The sequence below is a fragment of the Alosa sapidissima genome, chromosome 1, assembly GCF_018492685.1.
Source record: "Alosa sapidissima isolate fAloSap1 chromosome 1, fAloSap1.pri, whole genome shotgun sequence".
Classification (NCBI taxonomy): Eukaryota; Metazoa; Chordata; class Actinopteri; order Clupeiformes; family Clupeidae; genus Alosa; species Alosa sapidissima.
This window is the reverse complement of record NC_055957.1, coordinates 49892118-49905726: the sequence shown is the minus strand read 5'-3', so window position 1 is coordinate 49905726 and position 13609 is coordinate 49892118. Positions and strand designations below refer to the sequence as shown.

At 47.4% G+C, this 13609-nt stretch overlaps 1 protein-coding gene across 8 annotated transcripts in view; it reads right to left on the bottom strand.

Moving 5' to 3' along the window:
- Nucleotides 1-94: 94 nt before the first annotated feature.
- Nucleotides 95-13609, bottom strand: part of LOC121717686 (zinc finger protein 521) — a 109140-nt gene continuing 95625 nt past the window's right edge. For all 8 annotated transcript variants that reach the window (XM_042102572.1, XM_042102573.1, XM_042102574.1 and 5 more), the window contains one exon: nt 95-1443. In XM_042102572.1, the coding sequence (XP_041958506.1) occupies nt 1414-1443 (30 nt within the window). In that variant the 3' untranslated portion in view covers nt 95-1413. The remainder of the gene's footprint in view (nt 1444-13609) is intronic.

The window sequence follows — 13609 nt, the reverse complement described above, 5'->3', positions numbered from 1 at the left end:
ATGAAATAATCATTTAACTTTTTAGATTCCTCTCTCTCTCTCTCATACATGTACACACATACTGTACACACACAAACATGACACTGCAAAGCCATCTCATCATACAGGTTTAATATTTTCATCACATGTGCAACACAAAAAAGGAGGTCTGCCAAATTCAGATCTCAGTTCATATTTGTACATTACATTTTTTTTTTAATTAACACCAGAGGTTTCGGTTCATGATACATTTTGTTTCACCAGAGTCTTTCAGTTGAGGTGGTAGTCTTCTCTCAGTCTTCTCAAGACAATAATGACATTTTTTTTTCCCCAAACAAGAACGTCCAAGCAGGAAAGTTTCATAGAAAAGTGCATCTCAAGTTCCATGAATGCAAAACTGGTATAGAAGGGAACGTATGGGTGTTTGTGGGTCTGGGTTGGGGAATACTGTACAGAATATACAACAATGCCTTTCACCTATGGCGCAATGGGTCTGCACACAACATCAGTGAAAGGTAGGGCTGCTTCAGGGAGAGTAGGGGACAAGCATCTGTGTGTTCCCCTTGAGAAAGACTGCACCAAAAGGAGCTTATTTCCCCCCCCCACCCAGTTATGATATACTGATATAACAAAGATGAAAGGAAACTTCCAGACTCGGCCAAACAGTAAACATTAATAACAGAAATATACAGGTTCGTTCAGAGAAGCAGATACTTCTGCCATGCTAGTGGAAACTGTTCTGAGGACTTGCAGGGACTATATTCTCTCCCAAACACCAAGAGATAGCCCTGTCTCCGCCCACTGTTCACTGGGTTTGCATATATCAGAATGCTGATTTTCATTTTTGTTTCGTTACATCGACAGAGCGCGCTTCAATGATTGACCCACCTCAGCTTGACCTGTAAACTGAGGTGGCTGTTGAAAGATAAATCACAAAATGGCAGGCTTCAGTTTGCTGGTGATCGAGCATTCCATCTCTGGACGTTCAGAGGCAAGCTTTGAGCGGGGCACCATGGAAGGCTGTCCCTATGCAACTGTGTCCATTTTGACTGGTCCTGATGTCTGGTTCATACACTTCATTTCAACGGCCATGTTCATTTTCTTTTTTTGTAACAAAGACTTGTTTTTTACCCTGGCAAATGCAAGACTGCTTTATAGTTGAGGAGTAGCAACACATGAACATTATTTACACGTTAGCCAGTTACTGAACAATACAATTCACAAAGACCTTGGGTCATGTATCTTTTTTTCCTGTTTGTGTTCATATGCACTTTGTTCACTTTTGTGAAAAACAAACAAACAAAAACAAAAACAATCTGTTACTGAAACTGAAGTTCAGTGCATAAATGGGCAGAACCACATGGATAGTTGTCATCCTCCGATGGAGTTCTCTGTGATTGTGGCATTGGCAGAGGGGTGTGCACCATCACCTTGTTAGCTGCTGTGCTGGCTCAATGTGTGGTTCTGCAAGAGACAGAGGGAGAGATTGGGGGATTATTGTTTTGACACAATTCTTGCATGTCAGATTTCATTCAAATCAATTGAACAATCACACTCATTTTTTATCAAAGCATTAAATGTTCCTAAAAAATCCTATTGTCATGGCAATGCTTAAAGGGAAACTTGGCAGGATTTCCCCCTCCGCTGGAGAAATTGTGCATTATGCTATTTCAAACTGTGGAAAAAGGTAACGATAAAGCACATGGATTTGTTTACAAGCTAGCAAAACTGTTAGCATAAGTTCGGCAGACAATGTGGATGTTACAAGGTAAGAAACACGATTTAAAACAAGTTTCTTGTTTCTCACTTCTCTTTCCGGGACGGTAGTCTCAATGTTGCAAGGTTGGTTTTCAGCCTGGGGACGCTAGCGGCAGCGGGAAAAGTCACCATTTTCACCGGAACAGGTCATTTAACCATCCAAATGATTTCTAAACGGGTTTATTATGTTGAAATAGTTGCCAAGTTCCCCTTTAAAATATCCCCAGGCATCTAAATGATCTGAATTTTGAAGATAAAACGAGCAAAATGCAAACCCTCAATGACATATCTCTCTGAACAGGCAGAACTATTGTGCAAGTGTCACATTTCTCAACATCCAATTAACCAGGGAAGGTGTCAAATTTGCATTGCGATCAATAGGCTGTTGTGCTGGCTGGGACTGGGCATAGTGAAATCGCACAAGGCACGCATGAGGACGTGCCACCGTTGACACCCGTTGACATCTCAATCCGCAGGCATACGCCACGTGATCAATGGCTGTGGCCATGACAACCATTCAGAGAGAATGCTACGCAGGGGCGAGCGATGTCATTGTCCCCTATCACAGAGCGAGTCAGAGGAGGCTTCCTGACCCACGGCATTGGGCAGAGCTAAATAATGGGGCTGGGTATTTTCATCCAAATGGGATAAATGACATGATTTAAGGCGTATCAATTATTGGAAATGACCATGTCTGTTTAACTGGGTTAATGGCTTTAGCCATAAATACCACGGCAATATAAACAGTGTGACTGCTATGAGGTATTTGGCACTTTGCTGTCCCTGATCTATCTAAATGTGTGTGTGTGTGTGTGTGTGTGTGTGTGTGTGTTTGTGTGTGTGTGTGTGTTGAGTTTTAGTAATCCTCGATGTGTTCCTTCAATAGTCATTTTTTATTATTCCTGCATTGGTGCATATGGGAAAAAAAACAAATTATGTTTAGCAAAACCCTGTTTGAATAAATCTGATTAATTTTAATCTTAATGTGATGAAAAGCCCAAAATATCTGAAGTAAAATTTTCATTTGAAATATGCAAAAGCCTTGGAGAACACATCACAGGTATAAAATGCTCCTACACACACAAAACTCAAGGGCCTCATACACCTGTGTACCTCTCTCTCTCTCTCTCTCTCTCTCTCTCACACACACACACACACACACACACACACACACACACACACACACACACACAGTGATGAGTTTGGCAGTGGCAGACTGAGGTTCTTTAAAGGGGAGCGTGGACCAGGGGGTGTGTAACTGGTGTCCCTGGTGGGCAAAATCCAGGTCATCTTTTGAAGTGACTGCTAATCCCTTTAATGCAAACTACATGCCCCACTTGCTGCGCTCCGTTAAAAACATGGCCTTGGACTCTGGAAACTGGCATGGACTAAGCGCACCTGTCATTGGCCCACCTCATCAGAGCGTGCCCTCACACATACCGTGACACGAGGACGCCCGGACAGGCGTGCTCACGGCCACCTCAGACCACCTCAACCACGTGCCTCTGTACACAAACACGCAGACGCACTCTCTCAAGCATTCGTGCTCAGGTGTACACCTATGACCACACTGCCTTTTATTTCCCACACACACTTTGTCAAACTAAAACACACACTCGTAATAAAACGGCAGCATAACTGGACTCAGACTGCACTCAACCTGCCATCCACATCCACCAACTCCGTCAAGCATGCGTTTGTTATCTCCTCCCACCTCCATTCTTTTACCAACACAACAGTGCTCCTGTGCTGGGGACCTGGGCTGTCTGGCTCTCTCCTCCACTTGGTAGAGCTTTTAAAGGCTTGTCAGCACAGCCTCGGGGGCACAGATTAATCCCCGACAGGTAGGGTTGTGGCCCGTTTTGAAGCTGGGGAGATGGGGGCTATGCTCCAGTGACGTGGACGTCCCCTCGAGTAAGCCGCCGTCGCCTGCTGCCTGGCTGGGCCTGTGTGCCGGTGAGCACCAGGCAGCAGCTCTCTCTCCTTTTGAATCCGATCAGTGCCGGTGAAGATGGAGCTCCTTTAAGTGAGTGAGGGAGGAGAAGGAGCGGTGTGTGTGTGTGTGTGTGTGGGGGGGGGGGAGTGTGTCTGTGTGTGTGTGTCTGTGTGGGCGGGGGTGGGGGGGGGTTGGTGGTGTGGGGAGGCTGGGGGAAGGGGTTGGGGGCTCCCTTGGGGAGACACCCCCTCCTTTCTGGTGAAGACATCCGTGGCGTTGCCGAGGAGGGACAGGAGCACGGCAACCTTATTAATGAATGCGGGCCATTACCCGTCAGCCTGGCTCCACCGAGCCTCCCACCGGCCCCTGCTGTACGTGACTTCAAATGGCAGGATATTGACACGGAGCGCCGCAAAGTGACTATGTGTCTGTGTGTGTGTGTGTGTGTGTGTGTCTGTGTGTGAGGGAGAGAGACAGAGAGTGTGTCTTACTGCGTGTCTGTCTGTGTCTGTGTGTGTGTGTGTGTGTGTGTGTGTGTGTGTGTGTGTGTGTGTGTGTCTGTGCAGGGACCCCAAAGGAATGTGACTCCTTGGATATGAATGTAGGGCTCGTAACAGCTATTAGAGGGGAAAATAAAGCCCCCGGGGAGACGCAGGGCCCTGGCTGACACAAACTGCAGTCTACCTTTTCCCTTAAACATGTGAGGAGTTTTCTCACTCAAGGCATTCTCAAGGACAGTGTTAAACGACTCCACTGCCAGCCAATGCAAGCTGAGGGAAGGAAGAGGGGGGAAAAAAGGAGGAAAGAAAAGTGAGAAGGAGAAAAAAAGGAGAGGGAAAAAAAGATAACAATGCTTTTGTCACTGCTGCTCTCGAGCGCCGGCCTGTAGATGGAGTAATGGTCGGCGCTTCCTGTCTCTCAATTAAATGTAATATTGCTGATATAATATAATGCATTCTTTTTTATTATTTGATCAGCGTACTTCATGATCTCATTATCAGTGTCTGCCAGTGTCAACACACAGTCGTGAAGCCAGACGTGCATAATATTACATCCACCCACAAATGTCTCCGCTCTGATTTTGTTAACTAAATTGGCAAATTGAAAAAGGATGATGGCATGAAAACACTAAAATCAAAGACAATACAAAAATTACATTAATCTTCGAAATGTATGAGGGACCTTGGTTCTTATGACATACATTGAACCTCCCTGCTTGTGTCATATACCATATGTCCAAACTATATGCATATGAACTTTCCTCCTCCCCAACACATTGGGACAGAGGTTGTAAAGAGATATGGGTGGTGACGTGAGATATTTTCCACAATGATAAAAATGGACACTATTACAGTTTGTGCAGACAGACCATCCCTTGTTAGCTTGCTTGCTGCTGACTTGTGTCTTTGTGGATTCTCGCTGCCGCAACTTCTGCTCGGTACCCACCTGATGTTAGGTGGCACCCCACTGGCAGAAGAGAGCAAACCCGCTCCAGATGTTCTCACATCAAGGGCTAGACTAGAACCCCTGCCTTTGTGAACGCCCCCCCCCCCCCCCCACACACACACACACAGCAACCAGCCCACTCGCCTCCATCACACTCACTCCTCACTGCCCGTCTGACATGCGGGTGAAGATGGATGGCTGTCACCACCTCTGAGGAAGAGGCCGGTCTGACTCGCGCCGCGTGTGAGTGCCACGCTCTCCTGGTTAGGCTCCTGACCTTCCTGGCCGCGCCAGCGGCGCCGCGCTTCCCAGCATGCCCTGCTTTCATCTGACTCGGCCTCCTCCGCTCGCTTCGCTGTCCCACGCTGCTTGCTAACCCGCCGAGAAGCTCGAGCCAGGTAAAGCTTAGCAGTCAATTCTCCACTAAATTAGGTTTGCACTGATCAATAGCTGCTCCCCCTAACCCTCTTCACACAATTCTACCCAACCCGCCCCTCCACCTGCTTCACCCTCAAGCCCACCCCACCCCCCACCCAACTACTTGCAGGGGGGGGGGCGCTTCTTCTGCTCCTGTTGGCGCTTTGCCACATTTACCTCTCGGCTTTCATCTCATTACATCAGATTGCAGCAACGCATGCTGACCCCCCTTCCCCCCCAACTCATCCCACCAACACACACACACACACACACACACACACACACACACACACACACACAGTGATGCACGAAAAAGAGCCCAGGGGCTGAGGAGTAGGAGTGGGGCAAAGCCTAGCAGGGGTCCTGTACGCTCCATGCAAACAGGTGCAACACGCATACGGGGAGTCAACACACTGCACAACAAACACCGAACCGGAGCCAGGGCTGCGGCGAGGGGGTGCCGAGCGGGAGAGCTTGTGGGAGGGAGAGCGAACGCGCACAGGTAGGCTGGAGTGATTTATTACCAAATCACTCTTTTTGTCACTTCCCATTTCTCTGGCGCGTATCGATATTGCCGGCGATAGATCGGCGGGGTTTCTAGGCCAGCAGAAGTGCTGTGTCTCTCTGTTCCAGAACAACATTACAACTTACTGGTCGTTTTTTTTACACCACGCCGCTTACTCAACACGCCGCTTACTCAACACGCCGCTTACTCACCCTGCTATTCCACATTCAGTTGCGGGGGCTGGCACACAGAATACTGCATGTAGGAACGAAAGAGGCAGCCCAGTAAAAAAGAATGCAGGATAGTAATAGTGTGGGAAAATATTCCATCCAAAAAACACAATGGTCACTTACTCTAGGTGTCATTATGATCACTGAAGCATTTGCTAAGCATTTGCTCTTTGTGTTTATAAGACACTGAGTTATCTCCATCAATAATACCCGTTTAGCCTTATCGTTTGACTGAGTTATCTAGGAATATAAACGCTTGCTGCCACACAGAAGAGCAACCCATGGGCCCATGAAGTTACTGCAGGTCTGATCCTGAAACAGACTTCTCTTTTTTCCACTCCAGGCGGCAGCATCTAGTTCTATCTGTAAGAACACTGTGCCCTGTCCACACGAGACTGACAATGGCCAGCTTGTAGCACCGGCTCACCTTAAAACGGCAGTGGCCACTGTGACCAAGAATAAAGAAAAAAAAGAGAGAGAGAGAGAGAGAGACAGAACCTCTGTTCTTCACTGGTGGACTCTTCTGAGTATCTCATGTTACGGTGTGACTGTGAGAGGTCTCTCTTGTCTTCAAAGGGCCAGGGTAGGGAGCGGCCAGTCGAGAGAGAGAGGAGGGAGGGAGCGCAGGGCTTTCAGACACCCTCCGGGGGGAGCGCTCAGAGGAGGTGAGAGGAGACGCGGCGAGGCGAGGCATGAGGGACGGGGAGGCGCCGGGCGAAAGGTCCCCACTGCAAGGCTCCCTGTAATGAGCACTGCCCTGGCAGGCTCCCCCCGCCGGTTATCAGCCCAGCACAATGAGCCAGGCTTCACCCACCTGCATCACACCCACCTCTTTTGCTCAGGCTTCACCCACCTGCATCACACCCACCTCTTTTGCTCAGGCTTCACCCCTGCATCACATCCCTCATCACCAGGGAGGAGGCGTTAATACTGAAGAACAATACAACTACAGTGGACTTCAATGCAGCAAAGGGATTGTAATAAGCAAAACAGAGAAGTGGACTTCAATGCAGCAAAGACATTGTAATAAGCAAAACAGAGCAGGAAAGTTTATATGTAAAATCTGCTTTGTTAATGTAGATTCATTGTGCTTCACTGTTTGGGCACAACCTACAATTTGCTGACAGCACAGAATCATTTCATTGGTTTGTTTAGTCATTTTTCTCTGCCTGATATTGGTTGTTTTTTTGTGGCTCTATGAGAGAGGCCTATGAAGATTCGCCTCATCCAATATTTACAGTGCAAACAGGCAAGGACAGACGTCACTGAGGCTGTATCTCTTCATCTCAACTGCTCTCTCCATCTCTCTCTCTCTCCCTCTCTCTCTCTTTGTCTCACTCAATCACTAGTGGCTGAAAAGACGCCATTTTACACTTGCAGAGGTGCCCTGTGTGTTAATAGCATGTAAACAGCCATGTGTGCATGTGAGCCGTCTGCCGTGGCTGCCGCTGTGAGCAGTTTGTGTGTGTGTGAGTGTGTGCGTGTGTGTGAGTGTGTGTGCGCGCGCATGCCTGGCTCCCGGGGAGCAGCCGAAGCCACAGAGACTGCCACCGCGCTCTCCGACTCATCAGTCAGGGTTTTAATTAAGGCATAGCAGCACTGCGCCGAGCCCAGCACAGTAGAGCAGAGAGCACAGGAGAGCACGCCGGAGCCAGACAAAAGAACCCCGACGCTGCAGCTGCGTACGCGCGCCGCAAACAGCCGCAAACAGCCGCGCACAGCCGCGCACAGCACCCACCGCGCTCACACCACACCAGGGCTGCGGAAGCGCCAAAGCAACAAGCGAGCAGCAGCGGCACGCGGCGGAGATGAACAGCTGAACAGGCCATTACCACTGCCTCACGAATGCGTATGTGTGTGTGTGTGTGTGTGTGTGTGTGTGTTAATGCTTGCTGCTTTGTTCTGACAGGCTGTCAAACATCAAAAAACAAAAAAGGTGACATGGTGCATGTCTCTACTTTTACAAACAAATTTGCAGTGATGAGGTGGAGAGGCTCCTCCAGTTAATAAGTAAAGTTAACCCTTTCCTAGCCAATGTAGGGTAATGGGGCTTGTGCTTATGTCTGGTTTTTGTGGTGCTAAGCGGGTGAGAGTTGTAGACTTAATGGGACACCAGTCCGTTGCAGTTTACTGCCCAAGCTGAAGCTGGTACCCATTTACAGCTGGGTGGACTGAGACGATGCAGATGAAATGCCTTGTCCAAAGGCACATCGCACAACATGAAGTGACCATCTGGGTTTGGAACCAGCAACCTCCCGATGGCCAGGTTAACCCATTAGAAGACTGAGCTACAAGCCCTGCAGAGGCGCCTTCCACAACACAAACGATAGACACAAAGAGAAACTGACCGCCACTTAGTCTGGACGCCTTGCACCACATTGCCATCCACACTCCTCTTGCATTCCGAGTCTATACATAGACGGTGATTGATTTTCTGTGAAATAAGGCGTGAGTGGATTTGGGCTGATTTGTGGCGGCGATTTGGCCTCGTCTAGGCAGCGCTGTGCAGCCGGATTTGGCGCTGGCTGTGGACCGGACTCGGTGTGATATATTGTACATGCACATTAATGACCGCGGGATGGAGCGGGTTGGCTCGCTGACACTGGTCTGTCCCCTGGGGCAGCCGGCCCTGCCTGACTTGGCTCTGTGCCCTCAGAAATGACTGCTTCTCCGGTTTTAGCTCAATAAAATAAAAAATAAAATAAATAAATAAATATGTGTGCGAATCACATAAGCAGCTGGCATTGTCCACAGTCAACACTTATCAGGCCGTGGGGAGATTCGACCTCTTCCTCTGTTTTGCCACAACCGACTCAGTATCCTTGGAAACGGACCATCTCGTTTGAAGTGTGGTGTCTAGGGGACCCGTGGACATACTGTTCTGGGGTTAGGGTGGGGTTTATGTGTGTGTGTGTGTGTGTGTGTGTGTGTGTGTGTGTGTGTGTGTGTGTGTGTGTGTGTGTGTGGATGCATATGGTGCAGGCATGTTTGTGCCACACAAAGGCTTCAATTTCCATGGTACTGTGATAAATATACAATACCTGCATTATAATCCTGCCACAGTTAATACGCTGTCACTCAATGATAATGTTATTAATATTCTCTTTCTTTCTATCTATCTTTCTTTCTCTTTCTTCTTACAGACTCTTACATACACTCTGAACATGCTGGCAAATGATGACATTCGGCGAAGTGCCTGGGTACAAAACGCCTTATGATTTGCGAGGTGCCGGAGCAGTAGCTGGCTACACTGCACACCTGATAGAGGCAGGGTTTTGAAGTATGACTACAGAGGCAAACAACCATCCTTTAGCGGCTTTGTTGCTCCAAATGACACTCATTACACTGTCGAAGTGGCAAAGCGAATGCTCCTCGAAAACTCCGCTGCGCCGAGATCCTGCTGTTTGACTGAGGAAGCAAAACAACTGCACAACTGCTGTGTTATTATGGGGCCTCATTAAGGGAGAAGGATAGAGACAGAGGGAAGGAAGAGGGAGAGAAAGAGAGAGAGAGAGGGAGAGAGAGAGACATCACAGAAAAATAGAGAAGCATTCAGACAAGCAGGGATTCTGATATTATTACCCCCAAAGACAAAAAAAAGAAAAAGAAGAAAAAAAAAGGGGAGAGCTAAATTCTGAGGTGATGTCTACACAGATGCCTTTCACACGGAAAAATGAAGGCTAGGACTTAGGAACCCAATTAAATGCTTTCTTTAGGGAGCGATCGTACGAGGGGGATGGGTCTTCCTGGGCCGCAAGCCCTGGGCTACATCCTCTAATTAGGCGGCGGGAGGGAGGATCTCTGCCTGTCACTGGGAGGGAGATGGGGGTCTGCGGGGCTCTGCATGCCAGTCCCGGCAACAAAACACATTTACTCACTCCTCTCTCTCCCCCTCTCTCTCTCTCTCTCTTTCCCTCACTGTACTCTCTCTCTCTTTCTCTATCCCTTGCTGTCTCTCCCTCAACATTCCACTTCTCCTTCTCCCTTCCTCTTACCCACTCTCTCCCTTTCTATATGTTTCCCACTCTGTCTCATACATTCTCTCTCTTTAACACACACACACACACAGACACACACACACAGACACACACACACACACACACATGCGCACACACACGCCTGAGACTTTTGTTCAACTAAGATGGGTCGACACTCTAATGCTTACTCGTGTGTTTTTGGGGAGAATTTAAAAGGCGTTGCTCTCGGATGCTTCAGTAATGTTTTAGCAATGTACTGAACTGGATTCCAGAACAATATTTTGCATCTAAACTTGAAGAAAGTAAAATAAAAGTTCATGCTCTGCACATTGTTGCCCAATCCTTAACTGGCACATTCTATAACTGACAGAAAACAACCTTTACTTTTGCTAAACCACTTCATCATGGCAAAGCACATCTTACTGATGCACTGTGTAATACAATGCAGAAACGTCTAACACATCCAGTAGATGCTCCAGAAGTTTGTTTAAAACGTACTAAAAAACAAAGGCACAACTCAGGAGATCAGGAAAACATAGCTCCCCCGGTTACCCTCTTGAGTTTGATGATCTACACCCTCAGAGGAATCTTAAATCTTAAACACTATATTGCATCAGAGTGTGCCAGTCCAATCCTACAAATTAAGACCTGGGCTGTGTTTCTTCATCTGCCATTAATGACATCCACTATGGAAGTTTGAGAAAGTTGACAACAAAGAGAGAGAGACAGAGAGAGAGAGAGAGAGAGAGAGAGAGAGAGAGAGAGAGAGAGAGAGAGAAACACAAGTTGCAGTGGAGTGTCAGGGATCAAAAGCGGTGATAGATTTCTGTGCTGTGTGTAGAGTGTTGCTGTTTGTTTGGATTTAAGTTCCCCCAGTGGTGAGGCAGCAGGGAAAAGAAAGGGAGAGGGGGAGAGAGAGAGAGAAAGGGAAAAAGGGAGAGGGGGAAAGAGAGAGCGCTCAAAGGCTTCTGGGAGTTTTTGTCATGTCTCCCTTTAGACACACACATACACACACACACACACACACGCACACACACACACACACGCACACACACACACACACACACACACACACACGCACTCACACACTCGTGTATTCACAAACATCAGACCCTGTGAGAGGGGGGAAACAAAGACAAGAATACTCAGGAGCACTCGTATGAACAGACCCAGTATACACTGATGCACACACATACACACACACACACACACACACTCCTCCCAGGAGCACAGGGTCTGTCACGCTGTCTTATTCTGATCCACCTGCAGAAGTGGGACGTCACTCTTGTGTAACATCCCGCAGCCAAAAGCTATTCATCTGCACACGCCTTTCATAATGTTTATGTTCTTTTAAAGTGTGTGTTTACAGTATTTTTTTACATCATTTGAACAGTCTTAAATATTAACAATGGTGCATCACAAACAAGATTCCCCCCGTCTTTTTTTTTCTCCTTTTGTATTCACTTCAGTTCCGTTTTGAGGAGGGGAACTTTTGAGTCTGTGTGTCAGAGTTTTTGGGAACACCTAGTGTGTTAAAGAAGGGAACGGCATGTTATGCTTAAAAAAAAAAACTAAAAAAAAAACAGAACTTCAAAAAGCGATGGAGGCTGTCACAGTGGGCAAATCATGGCGCTGTGGAGGAAGTGGAGGATGAGGAGGATGAAGAGGACGAGGCATCGGAGAAGCCACTCAGGACTAAACAAATGTGAATGCGCTTCAGGGTGGCACACGCATGGGACGGCTCACTCAGCAACGAGGAACATTAAAGATTCACATGTCAAATTTGCTCCCCGAAGTCTCCATGTGTGCTATCCATGCATGCGGATTTATGTCAGGATCTCATTTCAGGAACACACCAAAACTGTCACTCTCTGTTTTCTAGTCACACAGTTTCAGGACACTGACCGCAAAAGTGAAAGACAGAAATGCAAGGAAATCTGACATCTTTATCTGACTGACTGTGTTTTGACTGAAAGAGAGTGTCAGGTCACAGAGAAGTTATAGGAGATATTGAGCAGCTTTAATCCAGGAGTGTAAACTACTGACAAAACATGGGAGAGGACAGGGCTGATCTTTGGGGTTGTCCTATAAACTGACCCTGATTTGAGCATGTGGGGGACACTGACCACAGCCCAGTGTCAGGCAATAAGGATGAGGTGTGGAAAAGACTTGGGAGGAGAGGAGATGGAGCTTACTATACTTTGCTAATGTAATTGTCTGTCACACATTCTCTCTCCCACTTACTCTCACTCTCATTAAGGCCTGAGATCATCTTTGAAGAAATCCTTTCAAAAGACACTCCAATTAAGGTATAAGTCCTGCAGGCTCCTGAACCAAAGTCCTACTGTCCCTGCTGCTCCACTGTCAAAGCAAATATATCTTACATGACTTACCACCTCACCCAGGCTTCACAAAAGAGCATGGCGAGGAGTCTTTGGAAAATAACATCATTAAAGGACACTCTCAAAGAATGAAAACTCCAAACGCCACTGTACTGCTCTCAGCTGCGGGTCGCCATGGGGGAGAGCCAGTGGAGTACTGTTGTTTATGTCTTTTAAAAATAAAAAAGTAGTTTAAGATTGTTCCAGAACAAATGACATTACGCCCTATTATGAAGGCAAACTGACTAAATGATTGAAGTGTAAGTCTTCCTCTTCTAAACTGTAATTCTCATATTAGTTTTGATTGATTGATTAACACATTTTTATGTGATTTATTCTTTCATTGAACATTCTCTGATACTAAAAACTAGCAGAAATACCCTGACCAGAAAATAAACTACATCATGAGGGTAGATAATGAAAAGAAAAAAAAAAGAATGGAAAGAAAAAGAAAGAGACAAAGAGAGTGAGAGAAAGAGAAACAGAGAGAGAGAGTGGGAGTGTGTGTGTGTGTGAGAGAGAGAGAGAGAGAGAGAGAGAGAGAATGAGGACTAGGCTGACTTAGAGGTTAACCTGAGCTACTTCTCCCAGTCTCTCTCCACCCCCTTTCCCCTCTTTGTTTCACTTTCGAAGGGAGTACCACATTATATTTTCATTAAATCCCTCTTGTTCCCTCTCTACCTCTCTCTCTCTCTGCGGTGAAATAACCCACAGTTCTGTCTGGCTGTAGATAGTGTGGGGGGGCCTGGTGTGGGCCCTCCTGCGGGAGAGAGGGGGTATGGGGGAGGGAAAGGGCAGCAGGAGTCCAGTCCGTAGGTGGGAGACCACCGTCCACCCTGGCCCCCCTAATGGATCACACGCACACCCAGGGGCCGGTCAAAATGGTCAGCCTGTGGTGCAGGATGTATATCTCTGAATGTGTGTGTGTGTGTGTGTGTGTGTGTGTGTGTGTGAGTGTGTGTGTGTGTGTGTGTCAGCAA